The 23492-nt window shown below is 42.7% G+C and overlaps 1 protein-coding gene across 1 annotated transcript in view; it reads left to right on the top strand.

Moving 5' to 3' along the window:
• The window catches only part of GRIN2B (glutamate ionotropic receptor NMDA type subunit 2B), a gene marked incomplete at its 3' end in the record, with an annotated part of 393757 nt that overhangs the window by 204955 nt on the left and 165310 nt on the right, over positions 1–23492 (top strand). Inside the window, exon 3 of the mRNA XM_081130390.1 lies at positions 14088–14686. Within this exon, the coding sequence (XP_080986516.1) occupies positions 14088–14686 (599 nt within the window). The remainder of the gene's footprint in view (positions 1–14087; positions 14687–23492) is intronic.

A 23492-nucleotide genomic window follows, 5' to 3' on the forward strand; every position in this document is an offset into this window, starting at 1 on the left:
CTGTAAATCATCAAGTAAATGATTTGCCTTTATCACCAAGTAAATTGTACCTACTTGCTGTGCCCAGTTCTGTGCGTTAGCCGGGTGTTAAGTGCTGAATAAATAGGAGTTCTGGCTAGATGAAAGGACAGAAGGAGGCCTGCTGCCAGTGTGTAATCTTGCCCTTTCAGGGATGTGCCTGAGAGCTTGGGAAGGTGTGTCCAAAGTCCTGGGTATCAATGCAGCCAGCTCGCCATCCATCTTCAGGACTGCTTGACAGAAGGCCACGCTTGAATGAATGTTGCAGTCAGTTGGTGGATGAAAACTGAATGGGAATAAGAGAAGGGCCTCGGTGGAGAGGGTCTTGTGTGAATGACTTTGTACTACTGAAAGGAACTCTGTGCAGCCACCTTTTGCTTCAGTAGTCTCAGGCCAGGGACTCAGCCTGACTGAGACCCAAGGTGCAAGTCATCTAAGACTTTCCCTCATGAAAACAGGAAGCTGTAAATTCCAAGGATGATGCTATAAAGCAAGAAAACAGTAACTCGTGGTAGCCTTTTAATTTTTATTAGGCTCTTTTAATTGGTAGGAGCAAACACCGGCTAAGTTGTTCCAAACAAGCAAACAAATAAACAAACCACAAAACAGAAACAAAATACCAGGCAAGTTATTAAGAGGATGTGTATGGAGAGAGCTGGAAAGCTCTGAGGAGGGACTAAGCCCCCCCCCCCCCCCAGGGCTGGTCTCTCTCTAGGATATCTTGGTCTGTATTTTAAAGTCCTTCCACTTTCCCTGTGCATCTGAAGATTTCTACTTTGGACTTCCTCTGCATCCCATAGCTTCTGTTTTATCATTGTGTCAGAGTGCTCATGACATTGGTTTGTCATGGCACCCAGTCAATTTCACATTCTAGATGAAAGACCTGCCCATTCTTTCATTGTTTTGGGTTCAGGTTCCTGAGAGAGATTTGGTGAACTGAGCTCTTTTTTCTAATCAGCCCAGAGCTCAGGCACTGGCCAGTTTAAGGACGGGCTGCTCTGTTCAGGTACCTACTTGTGGTTAATAGTACCTGTGCTGTGCAAAGAGGGGCTGAGCCTGTGGGCAGGGGAGGTAAATCTAAAAAAAAAAAAATCGGGCACAATAGATATGAGCAGTTGACATATCAAAGAAGGAAGCTTAACTGATTCTACCTTTAGAAGTCATTCACCGAGCAATATGGAAATGCTCTTCTAGAACATATGTAATAAATGAAGCCAATTTGGCATCTGAAGACTTACTGTGGCCAAAACAGGAGAATCTTGGCCTTTATGTGACGGAAATGAGAGGCACACCTGGGAGTGATTCTTCCTTACAGCAGAAAAGAATTAAGAAGTTGAGAGAATTAAGGAGAGAGGAACTTACCCTTCATCACCAAAGATGTGAAAATTAAGAATTTACTGTAACAAGGTGACTGATTTGATGGAGTTCCTTGGTAGGAGGTCTTTTGTGACTTTGTCTAGATAATTTGGATAATCTTTGCACCATGTGGAACTCAGAATTATGAATACAAGAAGATATATCCTTATAAGCCAAGACATTCTTCTTTTTGTGTGTGTGTGAACATAACTTGCAAACTAAACTGCTTATTTCTAGTAACTTGCTAATAAGTTGTTATATATGTAACCAACATAGGCATCAACATACAGACATGGACATTGTGTCCCCCCCCATTTATACCTGGAATCACCTCTGGTTCAGACTGTGTCTTTTTTTGGCAAAAGGTGAGAAATTGTGTTAATACTCAGGGAGTTCATTGCTACTATATAGTCATTTAATTTCATGGGGCCAAGAATAAAAGCAGATCTTAAAATATACCTTTGATTTATCAGTAAGAAAATAAGAGAGAGAGAGAACATTATGCTTCTTTAAAAGACATGGAGGCAGTTTTGAGAACTGATAGCATATAGGTAGTCATCTATGTATTTTTAAATAAATGGAGCACAAAGACTAATAAATTGAACTGAAGAGAATTTGGCATCAGGCAACTTTTGTGAGTTGCTTGGATTTACATCGCAATCCCAGGTCATCTCTATACAAGGAGCACAAAAATGATTGATCTCCTAACCAGTTATTGAAAACTGTTGGAGGGCCAGAGGAAAAAGGCTGGTGTAAAGAAATCAAATACATTGAGAGAAGGGAAAGACTAGGAATGATCATTCCCTTAGCTTTTTCTGAAGGAACACAGAAAAGAAATCTTAACAAAATCAATTTGCAATCACTTGAAGAGAAGGGTTTTTTAACTGGGTAGTCTGACTTCATAAAGGACAGTCCTGTCCTACTAATCTAATCCTTTGAGATGAAAATGAAAGGCTGGGTAGATCAAGGAGAAATATTTATATATAATTTCATTTAGACTGTGAAATGCCTGAGATAGTGGGCATCAGAGGCTCATTGTCCACCTGAGGACACATATAAGGCTGAGTTCAAGACCTGTATCACTTATATTTCTATCCACAGTCTGGTATTTGGATTGAAATGCATGGTTGCTTCATTTGCTCGCTGAATGGAACTGGTGGGAGAACTAGCAAAGAAAGAGATAAGTAGAAAGAAGCTTTAAAACTATAGTTGCCCAGCCATACTGCCCTTCATTTTCATCATTTCTATGACACATATCCTAAACCTCATTTAGGCTATCATTTAACTTAAAATAGTCATAAATTATCTTGCATAATTTGGTCTTATTTTCCAGTTAGCTCACCCTAAGGATGAGGATGATGACTTATACTTCATCTCTATCTTCTATAGCACCTGATAGGCATTTAATAAATATTTGATTGATTAGCAAAGAATCAATAAGATCATAAAGGACTAGAGGTATGATGTCCAATAGAAGAATACTGTAGGGTAGCAATGTGTACCAAGTCCATGACTGGTGAGCAGTGCCAGTGTGCTAGTGGACTGGTGCATAGGAGTGAAGCTTAAGGAACTCATGAAAATAAACTGTACTAGTAGGCAGGGCTTCGACTTTTACTAGATGACTGTGATCATCCTGTGGTTCACAATTAAAACTGGAGTTGGAGATGGTTCAGATGAGAGCTATGGCAGTGACCAAAGGAAGCTCGAGGATGTGTGGCACACTGGTTGAGTGCTTGCACTCTGAGGTCAGACCGAGCTAGATTCTCAAACCAGCAGTGACCCTAGGTGAGTTACTTAACTTCTCTAAGGCCCACTTTCTCTATTGGTGAAATGGAGAGAGTAATAGGGTTTATTTCATAGGGATATGAGAATCAACTGACAATGCATGTATAGCACCTAGTATACTATAAGCAACTCACTATTGTGATACGAACCATACTAAATGAGAAATAAAGGGGGGTTGTTTCACACAAGATTATGACAACCATCATCCATCTTGACATCAGTTTGGTTTAGTTCCATAAATATTTTGAGGGCCAAAGGGCTTAATCTGCAGCATAATGGGATCAAGATACACATAGGGAAGGGTTTCTGAAAGTTAGGATTGTTGGACTCATTGGCCTATGTAACTGAGAAAAACTGTGGAATTTTCTTTGAGGACTTGGAAATAATCTAGTTCCACCTCACATTCTCCCAAACTGGTTTAATCATGGTCCTATTATGAGCTGGGCTAGTGTTGTCTCAAGACACTCTGATTAATGTCGATTCTTTGAGCTCTTGAGCTGCCATTATCTAAGAGTTTAAACTGTGCTTATGAAAGATCAACGTATGGGCACTTTTCAGCAGTAACCAATTAACATCAATATGTCATTGCTGAGCCAGAAGGTTACCTCCATTCTGTTCCGTTAGCATAGATCAGGATTCACAGCCAGCCAGTGTGAGTCTGATCGCTTCAGGTGAGTTTTTACTACCAGTTCTAAAGATAATGAGACTGTGTCTAAGACTCATACTTGTCTGCGATGATTCATCTGTAGGCAGGGGCCCCGCTGTAAGGGATCCAGATTAGCGATTAATAAATGCTACATCTGGTTGTAACATAGCTCTGTCCTCCAGAGAGTCTGATGAGGATGGGTGAAAGGATAAGCTCTGAGCTGCTTTGTGTTTGAAATGCCAATTGGCATTTTCTTTAAAGGGCTGTTTTTTCTGCTTGCGTGCTTCCGTCAGAGCAAAGTATTGAAGTGAAATTCTGTGAACTGTAGAAATGTGGGAGCCCACTGAGTGTGGTTTAAAAACAAATACATAAACAAACTTCAAAATAGAAATGAATAAATGGGCCATCCCTTGTCAAGTTCTTATTTGCAGGAAAGATCCTGCCAACTATCGATGCCTCCCTTGAGTGATGGCTGCTGCTCATCCCTGCTTGTCCATCTTCCAGACTCAAGTTGAGATATTGACAGCAGTTCAGTTCCCCAAGGCCCCAGAAGGGAGAATGGAAACACTGGTTGGGCTAAGAGTATAGGCCAGTCAGGCCACTCCAATGGGGTCTTTATCTGTGAAACTAGGACTGTGAGGAAGGGGGACAAAGAAAGAAGAAGCCTGAACCTGGGCTGCAGTGCTGGTGACAGCAGTGACAAGGTGCTTCCCGGGAGTGTTGGCAGGGCTGGTACTGCTAAGTCAGAGGGGACAGGCTGGGCCCGAGAGAGTGCCGTGACTGTGTGAGAAGCTTGATCCCCAGTATCCTGTGCCTTCTAAACCAACTATTCCTTCTGTGTGTGGATAAAGAAAGGAATATGCTGTTTTCTAGGAATACAGTCAAAATTATATGATAAGAAAAATAGTTTTAGTGTGATTCTGCCTGTATCAGGCTAGGAGCTGGGTATCAGTTCTAGTAGATTGTGTTCTACTTTCAATGAGACTTCACATACCCATGACCCCAGGGCATCAGGGAAAGAAATCAAAGGGTAAGCTGTGGGAGCTCTGAACTCTTGAAGATTCATTTTTAGTGCTAATAAACAGCAGTCATAAATGAGGCACAGCAAAAATAAGAGTTTAATAATTCTGGAAAAGCGCAGTGATTTTCAGCATAAAATGAACAAAGAAAATCTTAAACAAACTTAGATGCAACCAATCAAATACTGGACACCGTTTTCATTTTATTGAGGCCAGACATACCTGTATCTGAACAGTGAGTCTGGGGAGGGTCAGAAGGCTGGGAGGACTGGACTGAACCTTGCCACGAGGCTGCCTGCCACAGGGCTGGGCCCAGCAAGCTTCGAGAAGCCAATTTTAACCAAACAACCCACTGGGTGTGATTCAGATTGGTGGAGTATGCAGGGGTTTAATATAATAGTGGACAAAACAACATAAACCTGTTGATACTAATAATGTGCTAATCATCTCACAGTTAAGGGCAGGAAAGGGGTGTCAGATCTCAGTTGGCGTCTGCAGTTACAGGGAGCAGGGTCCAGCATCAGGGTATTAGCAGTTTGTCAGGGACTGTGCAAAATAGAAGTTCTGAGTAGGGCTCTCCATCCAGTAGAGATGGAATGAAACTCAGGACATGAGGAATAAACTTAGTCCTTTGGATTGGGCACATGGTGAGGCTGTTAGGAAGGAAGGGTTCTGGGTGAGCATGTTTGCACCAGCCAGGCTGGCAGCAAGTACATCAAATACTGGGCTTAGAGTAGCCCACACAGCTTTACATGTTGTTGGTGAGTCCTAGCCAGTCCCTGTTTAAAGATTGGAGGGCATGCCAGTTTTAAGTTCTACAATCAAATGAGGCCAAGACAGGCAGGTGCTAACAAACTGTTGAAGATATATACACATATTTTTTAATCTGCCTGAATGCAATTTTATTTTCATTTCTGGAGCCCTTCAAAATGCATTGCCTCTTTTAGCCAGAGGACCAAAATTGGTTTGGGAGATGTGAATACATTCAAAGCCTCATTGATTGTCAACAGCCATACTTCGCTCTCTGTGAGGAAGTGGTAATCAGTTTTCCAATTCAGGGACTTAGGAAAACCGACCCCTGGATGTTTGGTGAGAAAAGCTTTCTCAAAAAACTCCTTTTTGCCATTGAAAACAATGGCTTGTTAACCCAGGCCAAATGAGCACGATTGATCCAAACTGTAAGTTTGGTGATGCTTCGTCTGTCTGTATGGAGCAGGGATGGAAGGACAAAGAGATCTTTGTTTTCCAGAGACCTATGTCTATTAATCAGTATCTAGAAACAGTGCTTTGTTATTTTTAGCAACAAATGAGGTGCTAGCACTCGTAGCTTGATCAAATATAAAATGCCTTTTCTACGCTCTCCCTCTCCTGGCACCTCCCCACTTCTCTATTCCCATTGGTATATGAACGTGATGTTCTGATCAGATACGTATGAAGAGAAGGGAATGTTAATTTATTTGAGACAAATATGAACATCTCTACTTTGAAAAATGTGGCTAGTACATCAAGTACCAACACGGGCTTGTACTTAACCCTGTTCTTTAATAATTATCACAGTTCTTCTGTAAACACTACCCTCTCGGCTTCAGTTCAATGGGAAGATTCTGATGGCATAAACAGTTTTGGATTTGGTAGTTCACACATAGTAAAAAATGTTTTGTTTTCCCTAAATAATATGGCTTAGTTTTATGATGGCTTTTTTTATCCTATAAATGCCCAGATGTATATTAGTGTTGAACACACTTGACTTTGTAAACTTGTCTAAATAAATTTGATCTGATATTGACAACCCTACTGCCTAATTAATACCATTAGTTTCATTTTTACATTATTTTTCTCTACTCATTTCATTTTATTCAGCTCTCTCTGTTCTGCCTTCTTCCCTTGTTTATTTATAAGTATATTTATTCAGTCACAGAACTTGATTGTTGCTGAACTTGACAGCTTGCTGTTTTATAGAAAAGAACCTCTTAATGAAAATACAAGTCAATCCGTCTGAGAGTTGTTTTGATATGCATAATGGAGTAGGCCATTTAATTTAAGATGAGATGAAATAGCCTTGTTAGGGTTTTGGCAGTCCCAGTACCTTACAGAGGAGCACAAGCACCTTCCAGAAGTTCTCTTGGTATTTTCTAGGCCCTTTGTTCCTGGACTTTAATTCTGCAATTCATTTGGGTATCCTACGGAGAGGGGATCTGCCTTTCTAGTCTTCCCCTCTCATTGCCCTCTCTGTTGCTTACAAGCTTTCTTCTTGCTGTAAAATTGTCACTGAGTCCCAGAATAGCAAGAGCCTTGTAGGCATTCTCAAAGTGAATACCTTTAGTTTTTCTCAGCTGTGGCTGAAAGTTGGTGATTGAAGCACATCCAAAAGGGAGACTCAGTCAGCGAGGAAAATGGGGCAAAATTCAAGGAGAAAGCAAAATTATCTTCCAAAAGAACAAATATGAAAAGAATGCTGGCTTCTGCTGGGAGTTGTTTAGTCATCCAGAATGGCTCTTAAACTAGCCTAATCTGCTTGAATTTCTGTGCATAGGCTTTTGAAAACTCAATGTGTTCTCCTTTGTATTCAAAGGTTTTTTTTGTTTTTTGTTTTTTAAATGGGTCTGGCATTTAACAGGCAGGAAAGATCATGATTCTTCACCATTAAGCTTCCACTGAGCGTTTCAGTCGTGATATTTCTGATTAATGATGAGGCTGGAGAACATCAGGCGTTTTCTCTATCTTGCAAAACTCAGACATGATTCAAAACCAGCCTCCATAGCTCACACCAGCCTCAGTCACCTGAAAAAATGATAGTGTGGAATCAGAATTTACAGTCACCAAAAAGGGAGTCTCTTGGAATTAAGTGGGTAGGGAAAATCCTTTCCTTGTTTTGGGAGAGGAAAGAGATTTTGTCTCCCATATTCTGCTTCTACTCTGTGCTCAGTGTGGGAGAGTTAAAAAAGAAATCCCCAGGACTTCCCTTAGGATAGCTCACCTCATCATTTCCACACTTGCCTCCTGGTGGCAGTGGAGAAAGTTCTCAGCAAAAGCCTAGCAGTTCTAGCCTTGAGTCAGACACACAGATCCTCCTTTAACTGAAGTTAGAAGGAAAACAGAAGGATTTTCTTTACTCAGGTACTAAGAGGAGAGACTGGAAGGAGAACCAGATTTATTTAACCTAAAACTACATTGATGTCCTAGCAGGATCATAATTCCTATGGTGTTACAAAGTACTAACATTTGAATAATGCGAAAAGCTTTATGATACCAGAAAAATATAATCTCAATTGAGTAGCCAACAAAGATAAATCAGATTTGAGGATTATCTGGTTGCAACATCAATTACCACATTATTTAATTCAACAAATATCTACTGAGAGCCCACCATGAGCCAGGCCCCATCCTGGGTGCTGAAATAGAGTAATGAACAAACAAATGATGATCCCTGCCCTCTGGGGATTAAGCTCTAGTTGGGAAGATGTTCATACTAAATATATGAAATAAGTACTCAGGTGGTCTGTTAGGTGGTGATAACTACTATGGCCACAAGAAAAAGTGGAGCAGGTTAAGGGGGATCAGGCACGTATTACTATTCCACTGCAGGATCAGGATTGGACTTCGTTGAGAAGGTGGAGTTTTAGCATAGACTTGAAACAGGTGCTTGGGTAACCCCTGAGGATACCTGAGTAGCTGGAGGAAGAGTGCTTCAGGGGGAGGAACTTGCTAGAATAAAAGCCTGGAGCAGGAAAGTGAGGATGTTCAAGAGAGGTCAGCTGCATGGAGCAGAGTGTGGGAGACTGGGAAAATGTGCGCTCTGGGGGGCAATGGGAGTCCAAATCAAGGGTGTTGGCTTTTCTTTTTAGTGAATTGGGCAGCCATTAAGGCAGAGAATAACGCCTTATGGTTTAAGTTTTAAAAGGATCATCTTGCTTCTTTGTTGAGCATAGACTGTAGGGGGCTGGGGCTGAGGCAGGGAGGGCGGTTCGGAGGCTCTTGTAGGGATTGGGTGAGGGATGGTGGTGGCTCATCAGAGCTGGTGAAGAAAGGTGGTATTCTAGATACACTCTGAAGGTCAGCAGTCAAGGTTTACTGACTGGATAGAGGGTTCCAGAGAAAGAGAGGAGTCGGAACTAGAAGGATAGAGTTGCCTTTAACTGCAATGGGAAAGGCTGAGCTGTTTGGAAATGTTGGAGATCTTTCTAAAGATATCTGAGTGGACATGTAGAATAGGCAGTTTGATATAAAAGTCTGAACTTATGGAGAAAGAAGCGTGAAAGTGGTTGACTTATAAATAGAATTTAAATCAGGAGACTGAGTGGGATCTCTGAGGAGGTGAATGTTGATAGAAACGACATGAGGACCAGGGATTGACCCTGGGGCACTCTGGCTTCAAGAGCACGGAAGAAAGAGGAGGAACCAGCAAAGGAGACAGAGGAACAGCAGCCAGTAAGGTAGGAGGAGAGTCAAGAAATTTGGAACCCTGGAAGCCAAGGGAAGGAAGCCAGTGATGGATCAGCCATGTCAAATGCTTGTAGGTAAGGGTGACTGCAGATGGATGCTGGAGTTGGCAATATCAGGGTCACCTTGCCTTTCACAAGAGGAGTATTAGTGGAGTAGTGGGGTCGAAAGTCTGGTGGGAGTTAGTGTAAGAGAGAATGGGAGAAGAGAAACTGGAGGAAGTGAGTACAGATGACGCTTTTAAGGGCTTTGCTGCAGAGAAGAGTAGAGGAGTGGCCAGTAGCATTTTCTGCTCTCTGGCTGGCTCCAAGGAGGATCCCTCACATTTTATACAAATGCAGTTAATATATAACTATTCAGGCCTACTGTGTTTTTATGAAGTAGTTATGTACCATCAGCATAGAACTTTGGAACCAGATGAGCCTGACAAGGTCATTTCAGTTAATCTCCCACCTAACAAAGGAATCTTTCTATAATATTAATACAACAAATACACTTTTTTTTTTTTTCATATGCCACCTAAGGATCCAGAAGTGAATAAGGCATAATTCCTTCTCTTGAGGAACATATATTTTTAGTGGGAGGAAGCAGGCATATAAGCTTCCTGTGTGATAAGTGTTATGATAGATGCACATACAAAATACTGTGAAAGCACAGGGGAAAGAAAACAAACTTGACTTGGGAAAGTTAGAAAAACCAGTATGCATAAAAAGCTGCCATCTGAACTAGATCTTAAAGATGAGCATGATGTTTTCCAGACAGTGCTGGGGAGAATCCCTTTTCCAGATGATAATCCAGCTTGCTCTGTTTGCATGCTTATAGCTACAGAGACCTCGCTACGTTATAAGGCCAATTCCATTTTAAATAGCTATAGTTGTTGCAAATCCACTTCTTATATTGAGACAAATAGTGCCTTCTAATATTTCTACTCATTATTCCCAGTTTCCCCCTCTGGTGCTAATGGTCAAAGCCTTACCTTTTTACCACATAGGTCATTTCTGTATTTGAAAATAGATATTATGCTCTCTTTTAAGTCTTCTCTTCCCATATTGATAAAGAGGGAAGTGAATAGTCTCAGGTTGGGTTGCTTGGGAAGCAGACTCTGAGAATGAGGTTGGTGTACAGGTGGTTTGTTGGGGAGTGCTCTTGAGATCAGTGCTGTGAAAGGGAAGGGAAGACTGAGCAGGAGTGGGCAGAGAGGAGAAGTAGAGGTAGGAAGTGGTTTTAATGGAAATTCCAGCCAAACCTGTTGGGAGTTCTGAAGATAGACTGATCCTTCAGAGCTGTCCAGAGTTAGAGCAAAGACCAGGTCTTTAATTCCATGACAACCAGTCATTGGGCCAGTTTACTCCAGCCAGAGGGCATGACTTTGGGCAAGATGGTTCTCTTTTGCTTACACAATCCCCAAAGTCACTGACGGCTGAAACCTATTGCCAGGGTGCTCTCAGCAGCTGGAGTAGTGAATCCTTTACTTCTGAAGTGGGTCTGTAGGGGCTCTGGGTGAAGCAAAAGAAGAATATCATGCACTGCTAACTCTTTTGACAGTTATTTTCTGAGAACAGGTAATACAATGAAGAAGTACCTGTTTTTTTGTTTCTTATTAGCAGCCAAACACCATGAACACCTACGTGATGGGGGTTAGAAATAATGATTGTAGACTGATGAGGTCTAATGTACAATTGAGCCTTTCCTGTGCCAATTGCTCATCTCAGTCATGGTGGCCCTTTCTATAGGAATGCTTTAAAGGTGCTCTCAAGGCAAGTTGAAGAAGTACATTCATGCAAAAAATGTGACTGGGACTCTTTATTAGGAGAAGGAGACTGCTCCAAGGACTCCTGCACATCACCGTTTTGTAATGATATTGGGAGATAAAATGTAAGTGGGGAAACATATAGTAAGCTGCATGCTGAACTATGTCCCTGTCCTTCATCCTAGAAGATGACACTTCTCGTGGTGATCATAATGCATGCTGGGTGACTGCAAGGATGGATGTGTGGCCACCAGTTCTTTCCACACCACGCACACATGAAGATCACTCTTTGATTTGTGGCTATGGCCATAATTTGCAAAGCCTGTCACTGCTTGCAAGTTATAGTTAGCCCAAAGCTTTGTTGAAAAAGAGCTGTCCCATTCCCGATTACCATACACCAGATTGGTGTGTCAACTAAATTAATAACATGGGACCACTCATTATACCAGGAAACATTTGCCCGGGCTATAACTCTGTCTCTTAATTTCCGTTTGGCTTCATTAACCTCCTCTTGATGCCACAGATAAAATTGTGATAATAAGGCACTCTTATTTAGTGAAGATTGTCAAGATAAAGTGGTGGAACTGGACATTGATGGGAGCGGAGGAGCCAGGAAAGGGGTGATTTAGGGATGATGGAATTAGAAGTAAGATGAGGACATGATAGGGGTGAGATGGAGCCGTGTTATTTTTTCTCTTTTCTTACTTTCCCCACGCATTGGCTTTCTTCACATAGTTGCTGGCAGTTTCTTAGGAGTTCATTTATAATTGTGAGAGAGTTTTAACAGAAGACTAAGAGAGGAGAGGGTCAGGTTGCTTATATAATAGATTGGTTTTCTTTTAAATTCAATATCATTAGCACAGGCTCATTTACAATGGACCTCCATGGGTTTACTCTCACGGCTACCTCTCCATAAGTATTTGAACCAGCTGTGTTTTCACTGTAGATGGAACTATGTGGGTGTTCAAGAAAGTCCTTGTGATAAGACATGTTCATTTATCATAGAATGGGTAAACTTTTTACAAGTGGGGTCCCTTTCATCCTGAGCCTGTACATTTTAAGGATTTTTTGGAAGCCTTTGTCACTTTGTTATATCTACTGTGAAAACTCAACTGAAAATATGTCTCATTAGAGAATCACCCAAAATCCCTTGAGCTGGATGTACAACAAGAAAAACAAATGGCTATTTATTTAAGTGATAGTCATTCTGGGAGGGTTGTTCTGTCACTTGCCTTCCTGTCCTGTGGTTGTGGATCTCTGTAAGCCCCTGACAAGTCTTGGAATAATTAAACACTGTTGTTTTGGATCCCCACTACAGCCTATAACCTAAGGACAAGGTCCACTTCACTGGAAAAGCAAAACCTGTATTGCAGCGGGAGAAAATCGGGAGAGGGGGTTGGCCGCAGTTTGCAATAGGCACACATGAAATCGTTATTTTATTCCAAATTATTCCCACTCCCCCACCCAGCCATTCTTGGTGCCCCACCCTCTTTACATTTCTGAGTTGCACAGTCCTGCGGGGCTCCTCTTTGCATGTTTAAGCCAGGGGAGGAAGCCATGATAAAATCATTTTACCCTTTTCAGAAAGACTCATCCCCAATGACTAAGCATCTACTGTTTCCTTCTGGATAGCCTGTGGGAATTGTGAAAAGTCCAAGCCACACAAAGCAACAGGAGCTCTGGCAGAGCAGAGGGGCTGGCAGCTTTCATTGCCGAACCAGTGTCTTTGGACACCAGCTGCATTTTTTTTAATAGTGGGTGCCGCCAGGACTCTCAGCAATCTCTCCCCTGTACCACAATATGCTCCTGATCTAAGAAATAACTGTATAATCTGTTTAAAAGCCTGGTCGATTGTCACTGTATTTTGAAGCTCTAGTCTGGGAGATTAAAAAGGAACTGCCACTTTGACAAAGACGGTTTTGTTAGCCCTGACTGTTATAAAGTGGAGATGAACCATCAGATAGAAGATAAGCACACTGACCAAGAAAAGGGATGCCACCACCCTGCATGATGTCAGGGGAGAATGGACCTCGAGAGATGGACAGGGGTCTTCATGTTGTGCTTTCGGATTCTTCTAGCTGGAAGGTGGAGATAAAATGCAGGGTGTGGCATCTCAGAACAGCAAGAGAAACACAACTTCAGGTGGGAGAAATTAAAAATGGCTCCTTCCTCAAAAGAGGGCAGAAGCAGAAGATGCTCAGAACTGACAGAGGCTTATGTGTGTGATGCAGAGGTCAGACCAAGACCTGGGGCATCATGCATGCAAGAGAAAGAATGCTCTTCTGTAAGTTGCTCTAAAATAAAGCTTAGTCACATCTGGGCTTGAATACAAGTTATTCTAACTTGTGGCTTAGATATTGTTTGAGCCTTACTCTAACTTGCATACCTCATTGTCAGAGTAGAAGACAGAGATAAAACTAATTGTGCTTTAATTTAATAGATATACCTTTATAGAAAATATACCAATGAAATCTTGTACTGTACATACCCTAATATGCATACCGAATCCCGCCCACCTGCTGGGCCAGTGTGCCTACACCCCCTTTATAGGTAGGTTTGCGTGTAGCTTGATGGCATTTCGGATTGTTCACTCCGACTGAGTAATATGCATCCACAACTAAGAGTCCGAAGGGCTTGAGAAATGGAAAGTGTGTGTGCCTGCACGTGCGCGTGTGTTTGCATGATTTCTTGGAGAGTAAAACCTGACCTGAACTGGCATGAGGCCATTTAGAGTCTTTACCCCACTTTATGAAACTCTCCATATGTTTTACTATAGAAATATTAGCGTATTAGATTCTTAGGAAGCTGTCTTGGGCTCTGGCAGTAGCCCCAGAGATTTCAGACAAGGAGTGTGTGTAGACCTATGTAGAATTTCTCTGGCTCTAGGAGATAGCTTTGGGAAGAAAGGTATTACAGGTGTTTGCAGTTGAAACATATTCAATTAGAAAGGCATTATGTGAAAAGGTAAATAATGGACACAAACATTTCTATCCAATTGGTTCAAAATTTCCCTTGCCATCTTTGGTTTGATTTCTCTTTCTCTCTCTCTCTTTTTACATTCTTACTATTCTAGGATGAGTCTTCCATGTTCTTCCAGTTTGGCCCATCGATTGAACAGCAAGCCTCCGTAATGCTCAACATCATGGAAGAGTATGACTGGTACATCTTTTCTATTGTCACCACCTACTTCCCTGGCTACCAGGACTTTGTGAACAAGATTCGCAGCACCATTGAGAATAGCTTTGTGGGCTGGGAGTTGGAGGAAGTCCTCTTGCTGGACATGTCCCTGGATGATGGAGATTCTAAGATTCAGAACCAGCTCAAGAAACTTCAAAGTCCCATCATTCTTCTTTACTGTACTAAGGAAGAGGCCACCTACATCTTCGAAGTCGCTAACTCAGTAGGGCTGACCGGCTGCGGCTACACGTGGATTGTGCCTAGTCTGGTGGCAGGGGATACGGACACGGTGCCCTCGGAGTTCCCCACGGGGCTCATCTCAGTGTCCTATGATGAATGGGACTATGGCCTCCCTGCCAGAGTGAGGGATGGAATTGCCATAATCACCACCGCTGCTTCCGACATGCTGTCTGAGCACAGCTTCATCCCGGAGCCCAAGAGCAGCTGCTACAACACCCACGAGAAGCGGATCTACCAGTCCAACATGCTGAATAGGTGAGTGTGGCAGCGGGCACGCTGTCGGTGGGGGCGGGGTTCAGCTTCCAGGGCTGGGGCTGGGCACGTGGAAAGAGTGGGAAGAGCAGTTCAGGAGGCCACAGGCTGAAGGCTGGCCACTGGGATGGCCGTTGTTCGTGACAGTGTGAGTGTTTCGGGTCTGAAGCGTGCTGTGGCTGTGCGCTCGTTCTGAGAAATACAAAACAGCTCCCACTTATTGAGCACTTAATATGCGCTGGGAGTTACTCTAAGCATATTGCAGTTTTTACCTCATTTAATCCTCAAAGCAACAACTCTAGTAAACAGGTTTTAAAATTTGTTTCCATTTTACAGTACAACGGAGTAAGGCTTGTAGGTGTAAATTGTCCAAAGTCACACTGCAGGTGGGAGGCTCATGGGGAGTCGAACCCTCTCTGGTCATCGTGTACGTGATCACTCGGAAAGACACCACAGGCACAGAAAGGAGGGAGGACCAGCCCACTGATCTCCCTTTGCAGTGCCGGGAGGAAGTGGAGAGTAGGTTATATGGGTGGGTAGGCACATGAACAGGATGCTTCCCTTGGTTTTTCTCTCCTTTGCCTCTCCTCTCTCTGCCTTTAAGAGTGAGGATGCTGTTGTAGAGGCGGCTTTTATGGCTGCTCTCAGTCTTGTTTATTCAGTAAGAAGATAAGGGTGGAATTCTGCTCCTCTGACCTCACCTCATAGCCCAGCCATAACTGCAGAGTATCCTCAAAGGGGTAATCATGTGACCGTGTGGGGCAGGGAATTCTATAGGGTGCATTTATATTTTAGTTATTTGTATAAAACTGCTACATATGCATGTTGTAAAAATCGGAACAATATAGAAGAGCACAAAGAAGAAAATAAAAATGACCTTAAATCTGACTAATGAGAAATAATCATTGTTGAAAGAATTAGTGAGCATCTTTCTAGACAGCTCCCTGTGCATGGATACCTATGTGGATACAAATCTATAATTTTACGTTAATGGAAATGTATATATGCTTTTCAATAACCTGACTTTCTTTTCCTCAACAATGTTTTGGGCATCCGTTTTAAATTTAACAACTATATTAGACATATAGCAAGGTATTCAGAAAAACTCAGTACGTGCTCAGGTCCCCACCATTCAGCTTAAGAAATAAGATCTGAGAAAGTGTACTGTGGGGAGGTCGACATACATTTAGTGGAGGCTGAATGTGTTCCTACTTATCCTTGTTTAACTTCTGGAAAGGAGTTGGACTGTTGCCTCTCAGTTAGGCTTCTAAATTCAGAGTTGAAACTAAAACTAGTATTAATGTAGCTGTATCTGTGTTCCAGTCCACATCTTCTCCCACCTTGAACTTGGCTCTTTCTGCCATCCCTCGTTATCACTGCTTGCTTGGTATTGACTGGCTTGGTTTTCTTCCTCCCTCTGGTAATTCTGTCTCAGGCTCCTTGGCACACTCTTTTACTTCCTTTACACATCTTTGGATATTAGTGCTTCTCAGGGCTCTGTCCTAGGCCCTCTTCTTTTCATATCCGTTACCAAGGATACAGTTAATGTCTGTAAACTACCCCCAAATTGATATATCTGGCTGCAATCTCTCACTTGAGCCCCAGGTCAGTATCTCTAACTGTTACTAGATATGTTTCTTTAGAACGCACCATATCCAAAGCTGACGGTTTTCTCCTCCCACCTATTCTAGCCAAATCTGCACCACCTATAAAGGCTACATCCTATTACCCAGTTTCCCATAATAAAAATTTCCAATGCCCCTGATTCTGTATCCCTGACACCTAATAGCCAGTCAAGCATTTTTCTGTGGGGTTGCCCCTGGAGTACTCCCACTTATTTGCATCTCTGTGCCATATCCCAGTCCACCTCTTCTCACCTGCATTGCTGCAGGGCCTCTTCAATATCTCCTGGCTCTCAGTTCTGCTTCTTTTCAATTTACATTGCAGCCAGAGTGATCTAAAATGAAAATGTGATGCCATCAGTCTCCTACTCACTGCCTTTCAGTAGGTCTTTATTGCCCCTGTAACAAAGTCCCATCTCCTTAATATGGTTCACCAAGTCTTCCACAGCATGGGCCCGCCTGTCTCTCCAAAATTGGCGCATGCTACTCTCTGCCTTAAACGCCGCATTCCCGCAATACTGAACTTACTTTAGCTCTTTGAGAACACCATGTCCGCCCTCACCTGCAGCCAGTGTGCGCTGCGTAATCCCTTCCCGCCAGTACACAAATGCAGATGCTCCTTTACCTGTCTCAAGCCCTTCATTCAGGTTTTATTCTTGGCATCGCTTCCACTGGGAAGGCTTTCCCAAACCCTGGACTAATATCACCCTGTAATATGCCTTTACTGCACCTTGTGCTTTAACAATAAAGCCACTCTTCAGACTGTTATAATTACATGCTTTATTATCTCTCTCCCCAGTAATTCTGAGAAAGCAGTGACCTTTCTGTTTTACTCATTTCTATGCCCCCCAATCCTAGCACAGTGTTTGTCTCAGGGAAGACACTTGGAGCGACATCCTCCAAGATGCTGAGCTGTCCAGTGCATACTTCCCTCCAGGAGCTTTCTCATTCTGCTCCCCTTTGCAAGATAATAGAGAGTTCCTTTAATAACCCACTATTCATTTTGTTCTGTACATTCATGTTTTCTCCCACTGGTTTTGGTGTTAAATTTAAATCTGATTTAGATTATTTTACCAAGTGTTAGTTCATTTTCAAAAAAAGGTTAACTATGGAGGAATATTGAAACTAAAGCCTTTGCTGAACAACACAAGGAAATTAAGTGGGTGTTACTTTAAAGTCCATAAATATGGTCCAGGAGTACCTGCTTTTATCTTAAAACTTCCTCTGGGAAAACAGGGATCTGCAGGTATTATTATTTCCCATCTGGCTTACTTTACATTAGATGTAAATGTTTTTTCTCAAGCCTGGCCTCTAACCACTGTATCTTTAAAACCACAGTTGGTTTGAACCTTGGTTACCATCTCTTATGGCCACTCTGGAAGGTAGCCTTCCTAGGTTCTCTGTACTCCTCCCTTAGGGGTTATTGTCAAGATATCCACAGATGCCCACTTCCATCTTCTAAGTATAGCAGTCTTAAAAGGAACAGGGATTGCACACTATTCACAAATCCCTCCAGGACCAGTGTGGAGCTGAGAGAAAAAGTCCACCTTCACTCGATTTCCCAAGGATACAGTGTAAAAAGTGTCTTCAGACTTACCAACATACTTTTCCACTAAGACATTTCCTCTGTGAACTTTCTCTTCTGCCCCAGTCCCATGATTTCTCTAGAATTCTGTATCTAACTCTGTGGGACATCTTCTCTTGGCCGTTTCCCTGTCCATATCCCTGCATCCCTCGCTCATCTTCATTGTCTTTTCCTTCCTCTCCTCCCAAATGCAGCTTCTCATGATCCTTGAATCCAATCCCTAGCCTCTCTTGGAAATATATTAATATATTTTTCTATCAGGATCCAGAAAGGATTGGGGTTGACTAATGGGGACAAGAAGGCACCCTCCTCAAAGTCTGAGCTGTTATCACCGGGCACAACGCTCAAAATCATCAGTGGGATTCAATTAAGCCCTCAGTCCTTCCTTCTACTTATCCTGGTCTGAAAGCACACTCTTCCTCCCTTCGGAGCTCCAGTCTCACTAGGGTCACTCTTTTAAATAACAAACCAAGCAGCACACCATTTAGCAGCAGCAGGAAATCTTTGCAAAATAAAATTGTTGCAAATGGTTGGTTGTTTTGTGAGGATGGCCCTCTGTTGGCCTGCTGCTCATCTCTGCCACAGCAGTGGGAGGAAGGCCCCTCTGGGAGTGACCCAGCCCTAGGAAGACACCAGGAATACAGAGTTAGGAAAGGGTTGTCCTCTTATCTTCTGGACACCCAGCGGCATTACCAGGCCCTGTCCTGCCCAGAAGCATTATAAGGGGAGGTGAAACCCTCCTTTATTCCTGACCAGACTATGGCTTTCTTTTCATGTGAGGCAAACTCTTAAGTCTAGACTTAGGGAACAGGGACAAGAGGTTCTGTGATATCCTTGAATGCCAAAAAGAGATGCATATTTGAAGGGATTCACTTGTTACTGAAGGAAGAAATTTTTTAAATGACAAACATTCTCAGAGTGGATCCTTAAAATGAACTATTTTAGTTCCCTAGTAAATAAACTTTATCATGTGCCAATCCAAATTCCTTACTGACTACTTCTTAGCTCCTTGAAGCTCCTTCAGCTATAGACTCGCTGACTATCTGCAAATAGGCTTTAGGCTGCTGGACAAATCTTTTTACCTGAGTAGTAAGACAAATACAGAAACCAGTTGAATTTGAATTTCAGATAAACAACGGATCATTTTTTTTAAGCATCTGTCACAAATATTGTCTGGGACATGCTGATACTAAAAGATAATTTGTTGTTTATCTGAAATTCGAATTTAACAAAGTTCCTGTATTCTTTGCTAAATATGACAACCCTATTTTGAACACTAATAATTAATTTTCTGTTGGAACTTTGTGGCTTTCATTTATGCCTTATTAGTAAATGTACTACAGTGTCCTGTACCAGTGATTTCACCTTTTTCATCTCATGGCACACTTAAACTAATTACTAAAATTCTGTGGCACACCAAAAAGTACACATTTTTGTCAATTTGAAAAAAAAAAAAATGGTATAATTTTGATCTTTCACACCAGACGGCTATTGTTGTGTTTGGCTGTTGTCATTTTTTTATTTGACAGTCTAAGAGAAAAGAGGTCAGTGCCCCTGACTAAATAGTCAGGTATTGTGTGTTTTAAAAATTCTTGCGGCACACTGGTTGAAAATCACTGCCCTATACCATAGCCTAAGGCAGGCTGAGAGAGTTTTATTCCAACTGGGAACTTTATTTGATTGAAAGAGTTAGAGAATTTCTAATGCCATGCATTTTCCAAGTAAGGACCTTCTTAGTCCCTGAGAAAAGTCTGAAAACCTTTTGGTGCCAGATGATCTGAAAGTGTTGAGAGTAGGCCAGTTGTCTAAACCCTTCCTTATCTCCTGGAGCTAGAGCAGAATTGTTAGCTATTAGTAGACACACGTCTGTATTTTTCCTTTATCACCTCCTGGGGTGGGGGTAGTTAATGGTTATTTTCCTTTTCAACGTGCTCTCTAATACTCAGTTGGTCCGTTTCTGTCACTCGGGTGATGGCACACCTGCCACTCACCTCTAGGCTCTCTTCTGTCCTGAGGATATAGTGTTATTACTTTTCATACTTTTAAACTTGTAGAAAAAGCAGATGCTCTTTGAAATGGCTGGATTTCAACATAGCATACCTCTTATGAATCTTGCCTAATTATTTTTCCCCAGTGTCCTCAGTTTTCCTACTCAACATATGTTTTGCACCCACCCATCCTAGTTCTTCCTTCTTCATTAAAGTTGCCATCTCAAAAGGCCAGAATCCTCTCCCTGGCCTAGCTTTTGAGAGATGGGGATAACTGATGTGAAGAAAGGTGCTTTCTAGGTTCTTATTAAAAGAGCTGCAATGAACAGATCTTCCTTTAACCTTGAGCAGACTCCCCTCCTTGGAACGTTTGTATTAGCTGGACTGCACCCATGGGATGCCCTCTTGACTCTCTTGGCCTGGAAAATGCTGAGAAGTTAAGAAACAAATGAAGAATTGAGTCCATAAATTTTTAGACACTATGGGCAAAGCTGCTTGGTTAGTACCCATCTCTGGTGGTTATTAAATGTTCATGGAGTGACCAGCATAGACAGATTTATGGTAAGACAAATATGTACAGTAGGTGAACTAAATACAATTTACATGTGTGACTCAGTCAAAGGCTCTGTAAGTGCATAATTATAAGTGGAACATCAGGCATAGTGGCCCTTCATCTGACTAAAGAAGTCCACTGGGATCTAAGGAAAGCTATGTTTTCATATGAAATGTGAAGAAACACCTGTGTATACAGAGAGAGACTTCATCTGCTCTACAGAAGGAGATATAAATTGAGGAAATAACTAGAGAATCTAATAACTATCCTAAAAGACATGTTCAATGCTCATTGTAATTCAGGCAAAGCAAGCTTTAGCTGTTCATGGAAGAATGACGGAGTGTGAGGATCTTCAAACTCTTGTTTTCTTCCAGCCTTTCACATTTTTCATATCAGATATATAGATGGTCACTTCTGTAAGTGATCTTTGCTTCTTTCCCTTACATTCGAACCTGTGAAGAGCGTTCTCAGTGTTTAACTTAACACTGAGAGCCCTACATGGTTCTTTCCCTAATTGCTATTTAATCCTGTGGCCGAATTGTCGAATTTAAAACTTAGCCGTGCATATTCGGCGCTTCTTTTCCCTTTCTTTGCCCTGTGTCCCTTCTCTTCCACTCCCCCCCACTCTTTTACATCTGCTTCTTCTTCCTTCAAAAAACTATTTACAATTTGGAGGAGAGGGCAGGAGACAAAGGGGGGAAGTGAATGGGAAAAGGATGACAGAGGACAATTTTTTGGGTGGAGGGAGATGTATTTAGTGCTGGGAGAGAAGACACAGGTGGTACACTGTAGGAATAGGATGGTCTCGAGGACAGAGGCAAGATCAGAGTAGATCAATGACGCTCAGTGGACAAAGCAGACAGGTCACAAAGGACGTGGGTTGGTGGCGACGGTAAGGGTTAAGAAGAGGGTCATGAGGTATGCGCTCAGAAGCCACCCCGTTGTCAGTGTGAGGAAGTTATTAACTCCGGGATTGGTTGCCTTTCTGAGTGTCAACTGCACACCAGCATTGTGAGTGATCTAATTTGATCCTTGCGAAAATCTTAATCCATGCAAATGTCCTCAGGATTTCCTGATTACCTGTTTAAAAGGGTAATTTGCACTTCCCACCCTCCCAAGCATTCCGTATCCCATCTCCTGCTTTATTTTTTCTGTAGCTCTTATCTGACGTACTGCATATATTTTATTTTTACGTATTTTGCTGTCTCACTCCTCTTGGTTGAATTCAAGCTCTGAGAACAGGACTTCTTTTAACCTCTGTGTTCCCAGCACAGTGACTGATAGATTGTGTAATCTTGATAAATATCTGTCAGATAAAAGCATAAGTGAAGATAGGAATCATTATCCCCATTTTATATGTTTCTAGGAAACCTGAGGCCCAGAGCCCCCCCAGCTTAGGCTGTGTGATGATGCCTGGATCCGCCTGGGGGACCTGGATGTCAGCTCCTTACTGTGTGCGCATTAGCCAAGCTTTGAAGAAATCCCAGCTTCCCTTAATATCAGAGCATTAGAGTTGGAAGAGTCCTTGCTGCTCATATTATCCATCCCTTTCAGTACATGGATTCTCACAGAACAGACGATAGAGTAATGAATGGATTTTATAAATGTGAAAACAAAATCTCAGAGTGGTCACTCATCTATTAGAGGCTGGACGGGCACAGAACCCAGGTGTCCTTATGGCAGGAGCAGTGCTCTTCACAGAGCGTGCTGCCTCTTAGCTGCTTGACTGTGTCCTCAGAAGGACTGGCAGGCAGCCAGGGCTTTCCGGTTAACCTTTGCCCTGGCCTGGCAATGTCCCCATGATTCTTGCTCCCTTGGTTCTTACCCAGGCAAGGGTGCAGTTTCAGTTAATGGGAATTGAAGGTGGTGTTATTTAGGAATTGAGTGGGATCATTTCTCCATCTGCTCGCTCTCCCCACCAGAAGATAAAGGCTGGCTGGGTGGGGGTAAGAATGGGGGCGAGTTGCCAGAAAGCTAGAGTGCTGTCATGTGTGGTTACTGACATGGGCCGGAAGCCTGAGCGAGGGCTAGACCACAGCCGACCGAGGTCAGCTTAACTGCAGGAGCTTCTTGAGACCAGAGATGGTGTTCTGGCTTTTGCATCTATATATAGGACCTCACATATTTGAAATAAATAATGGTTTGAGCCTGTCTCTTGGTTTCCTCTCCATGGATGTGTCAGGGGCGCATAGGTGGTCATCTGCTGGGAGAAATCTCCGGGACCTGATGTGGCTGATAAGGATTTAGAAGAAGCAGGGTGTTCAGCCTGCCTGGTTTTCAGAAGTGGTTGCTAAGGGATCTGAACCAGCACTGCAGACAGACGCACACGTAGAAGCTGGTGAGAGGGTGAGCAGGAGCTGGGCAGAGGAACCTGCCCTTGACTTTCAGGCTGTGATCAGTGGCGCATTCTCTTCCGGGAGCCCTGGTGGGGTTAGTGCGCCCAGACTGGCACTGGTCCCCAAGCTGGGCTGGCTGGTCACACATGAAGGAACTGCTGCTGACAGATTAGAGCTCCCCACTGCTGAAATCTGTTCGCTCTTGTCCAGCTTCCAGCAGCAGCAGCCGGCCGGGGGCTGCCTACTGCCTCCCTCGCCGCCGCTCAGGCTTTTCCTTTCCCTCATTCATTACTGATTCACACCGCCCCCCACCTTTCTCTTTCTTCTTTGCCATCTCTTTCCCTATAAGGTGTTATGTTCATTGATCTTTTGCTGCCCATCTTTTCTTCTCACCAGCTTTCATTTAAAGCTTCCCTTCCTTTAGCTTTCTGTGTTCATAAATGACCACACGTGGGATTCTTGCACATACACATACTTACGTGTGCATGTATTATATGTCCATACAGCACATCTTTATGTATGCACATTTGCATCTGTCAGCCGGAGTAAAGCATTATTGAAAGAACTGGATAAGGCACTTTTCCATATTAAATTTGATGGCATAAGAAAAGTTGAATGTGGGATAAAAGTTGGGAGGAAGCCTTTAAAATGGCTCGTCTGGAATTAGCTTTGGTGAATATCAACAAGGTATTTCCTTCCAATCTGATTCCACTTTTAAAGTCTTG

The sequence above is a fragment of the Miniopterus schreibersii genome (genome assembly GCF_964146895.1).
Source record: "Miniopterus schreibersii genome assembly, chromosome: 2".
NCBI classification, from domain to species: Eukaryota; Metazoa; Chordata; class Mammalia; order Chiroptera; family Miniopteridae; genus Miniopterus; species Miniopterus schreibersii.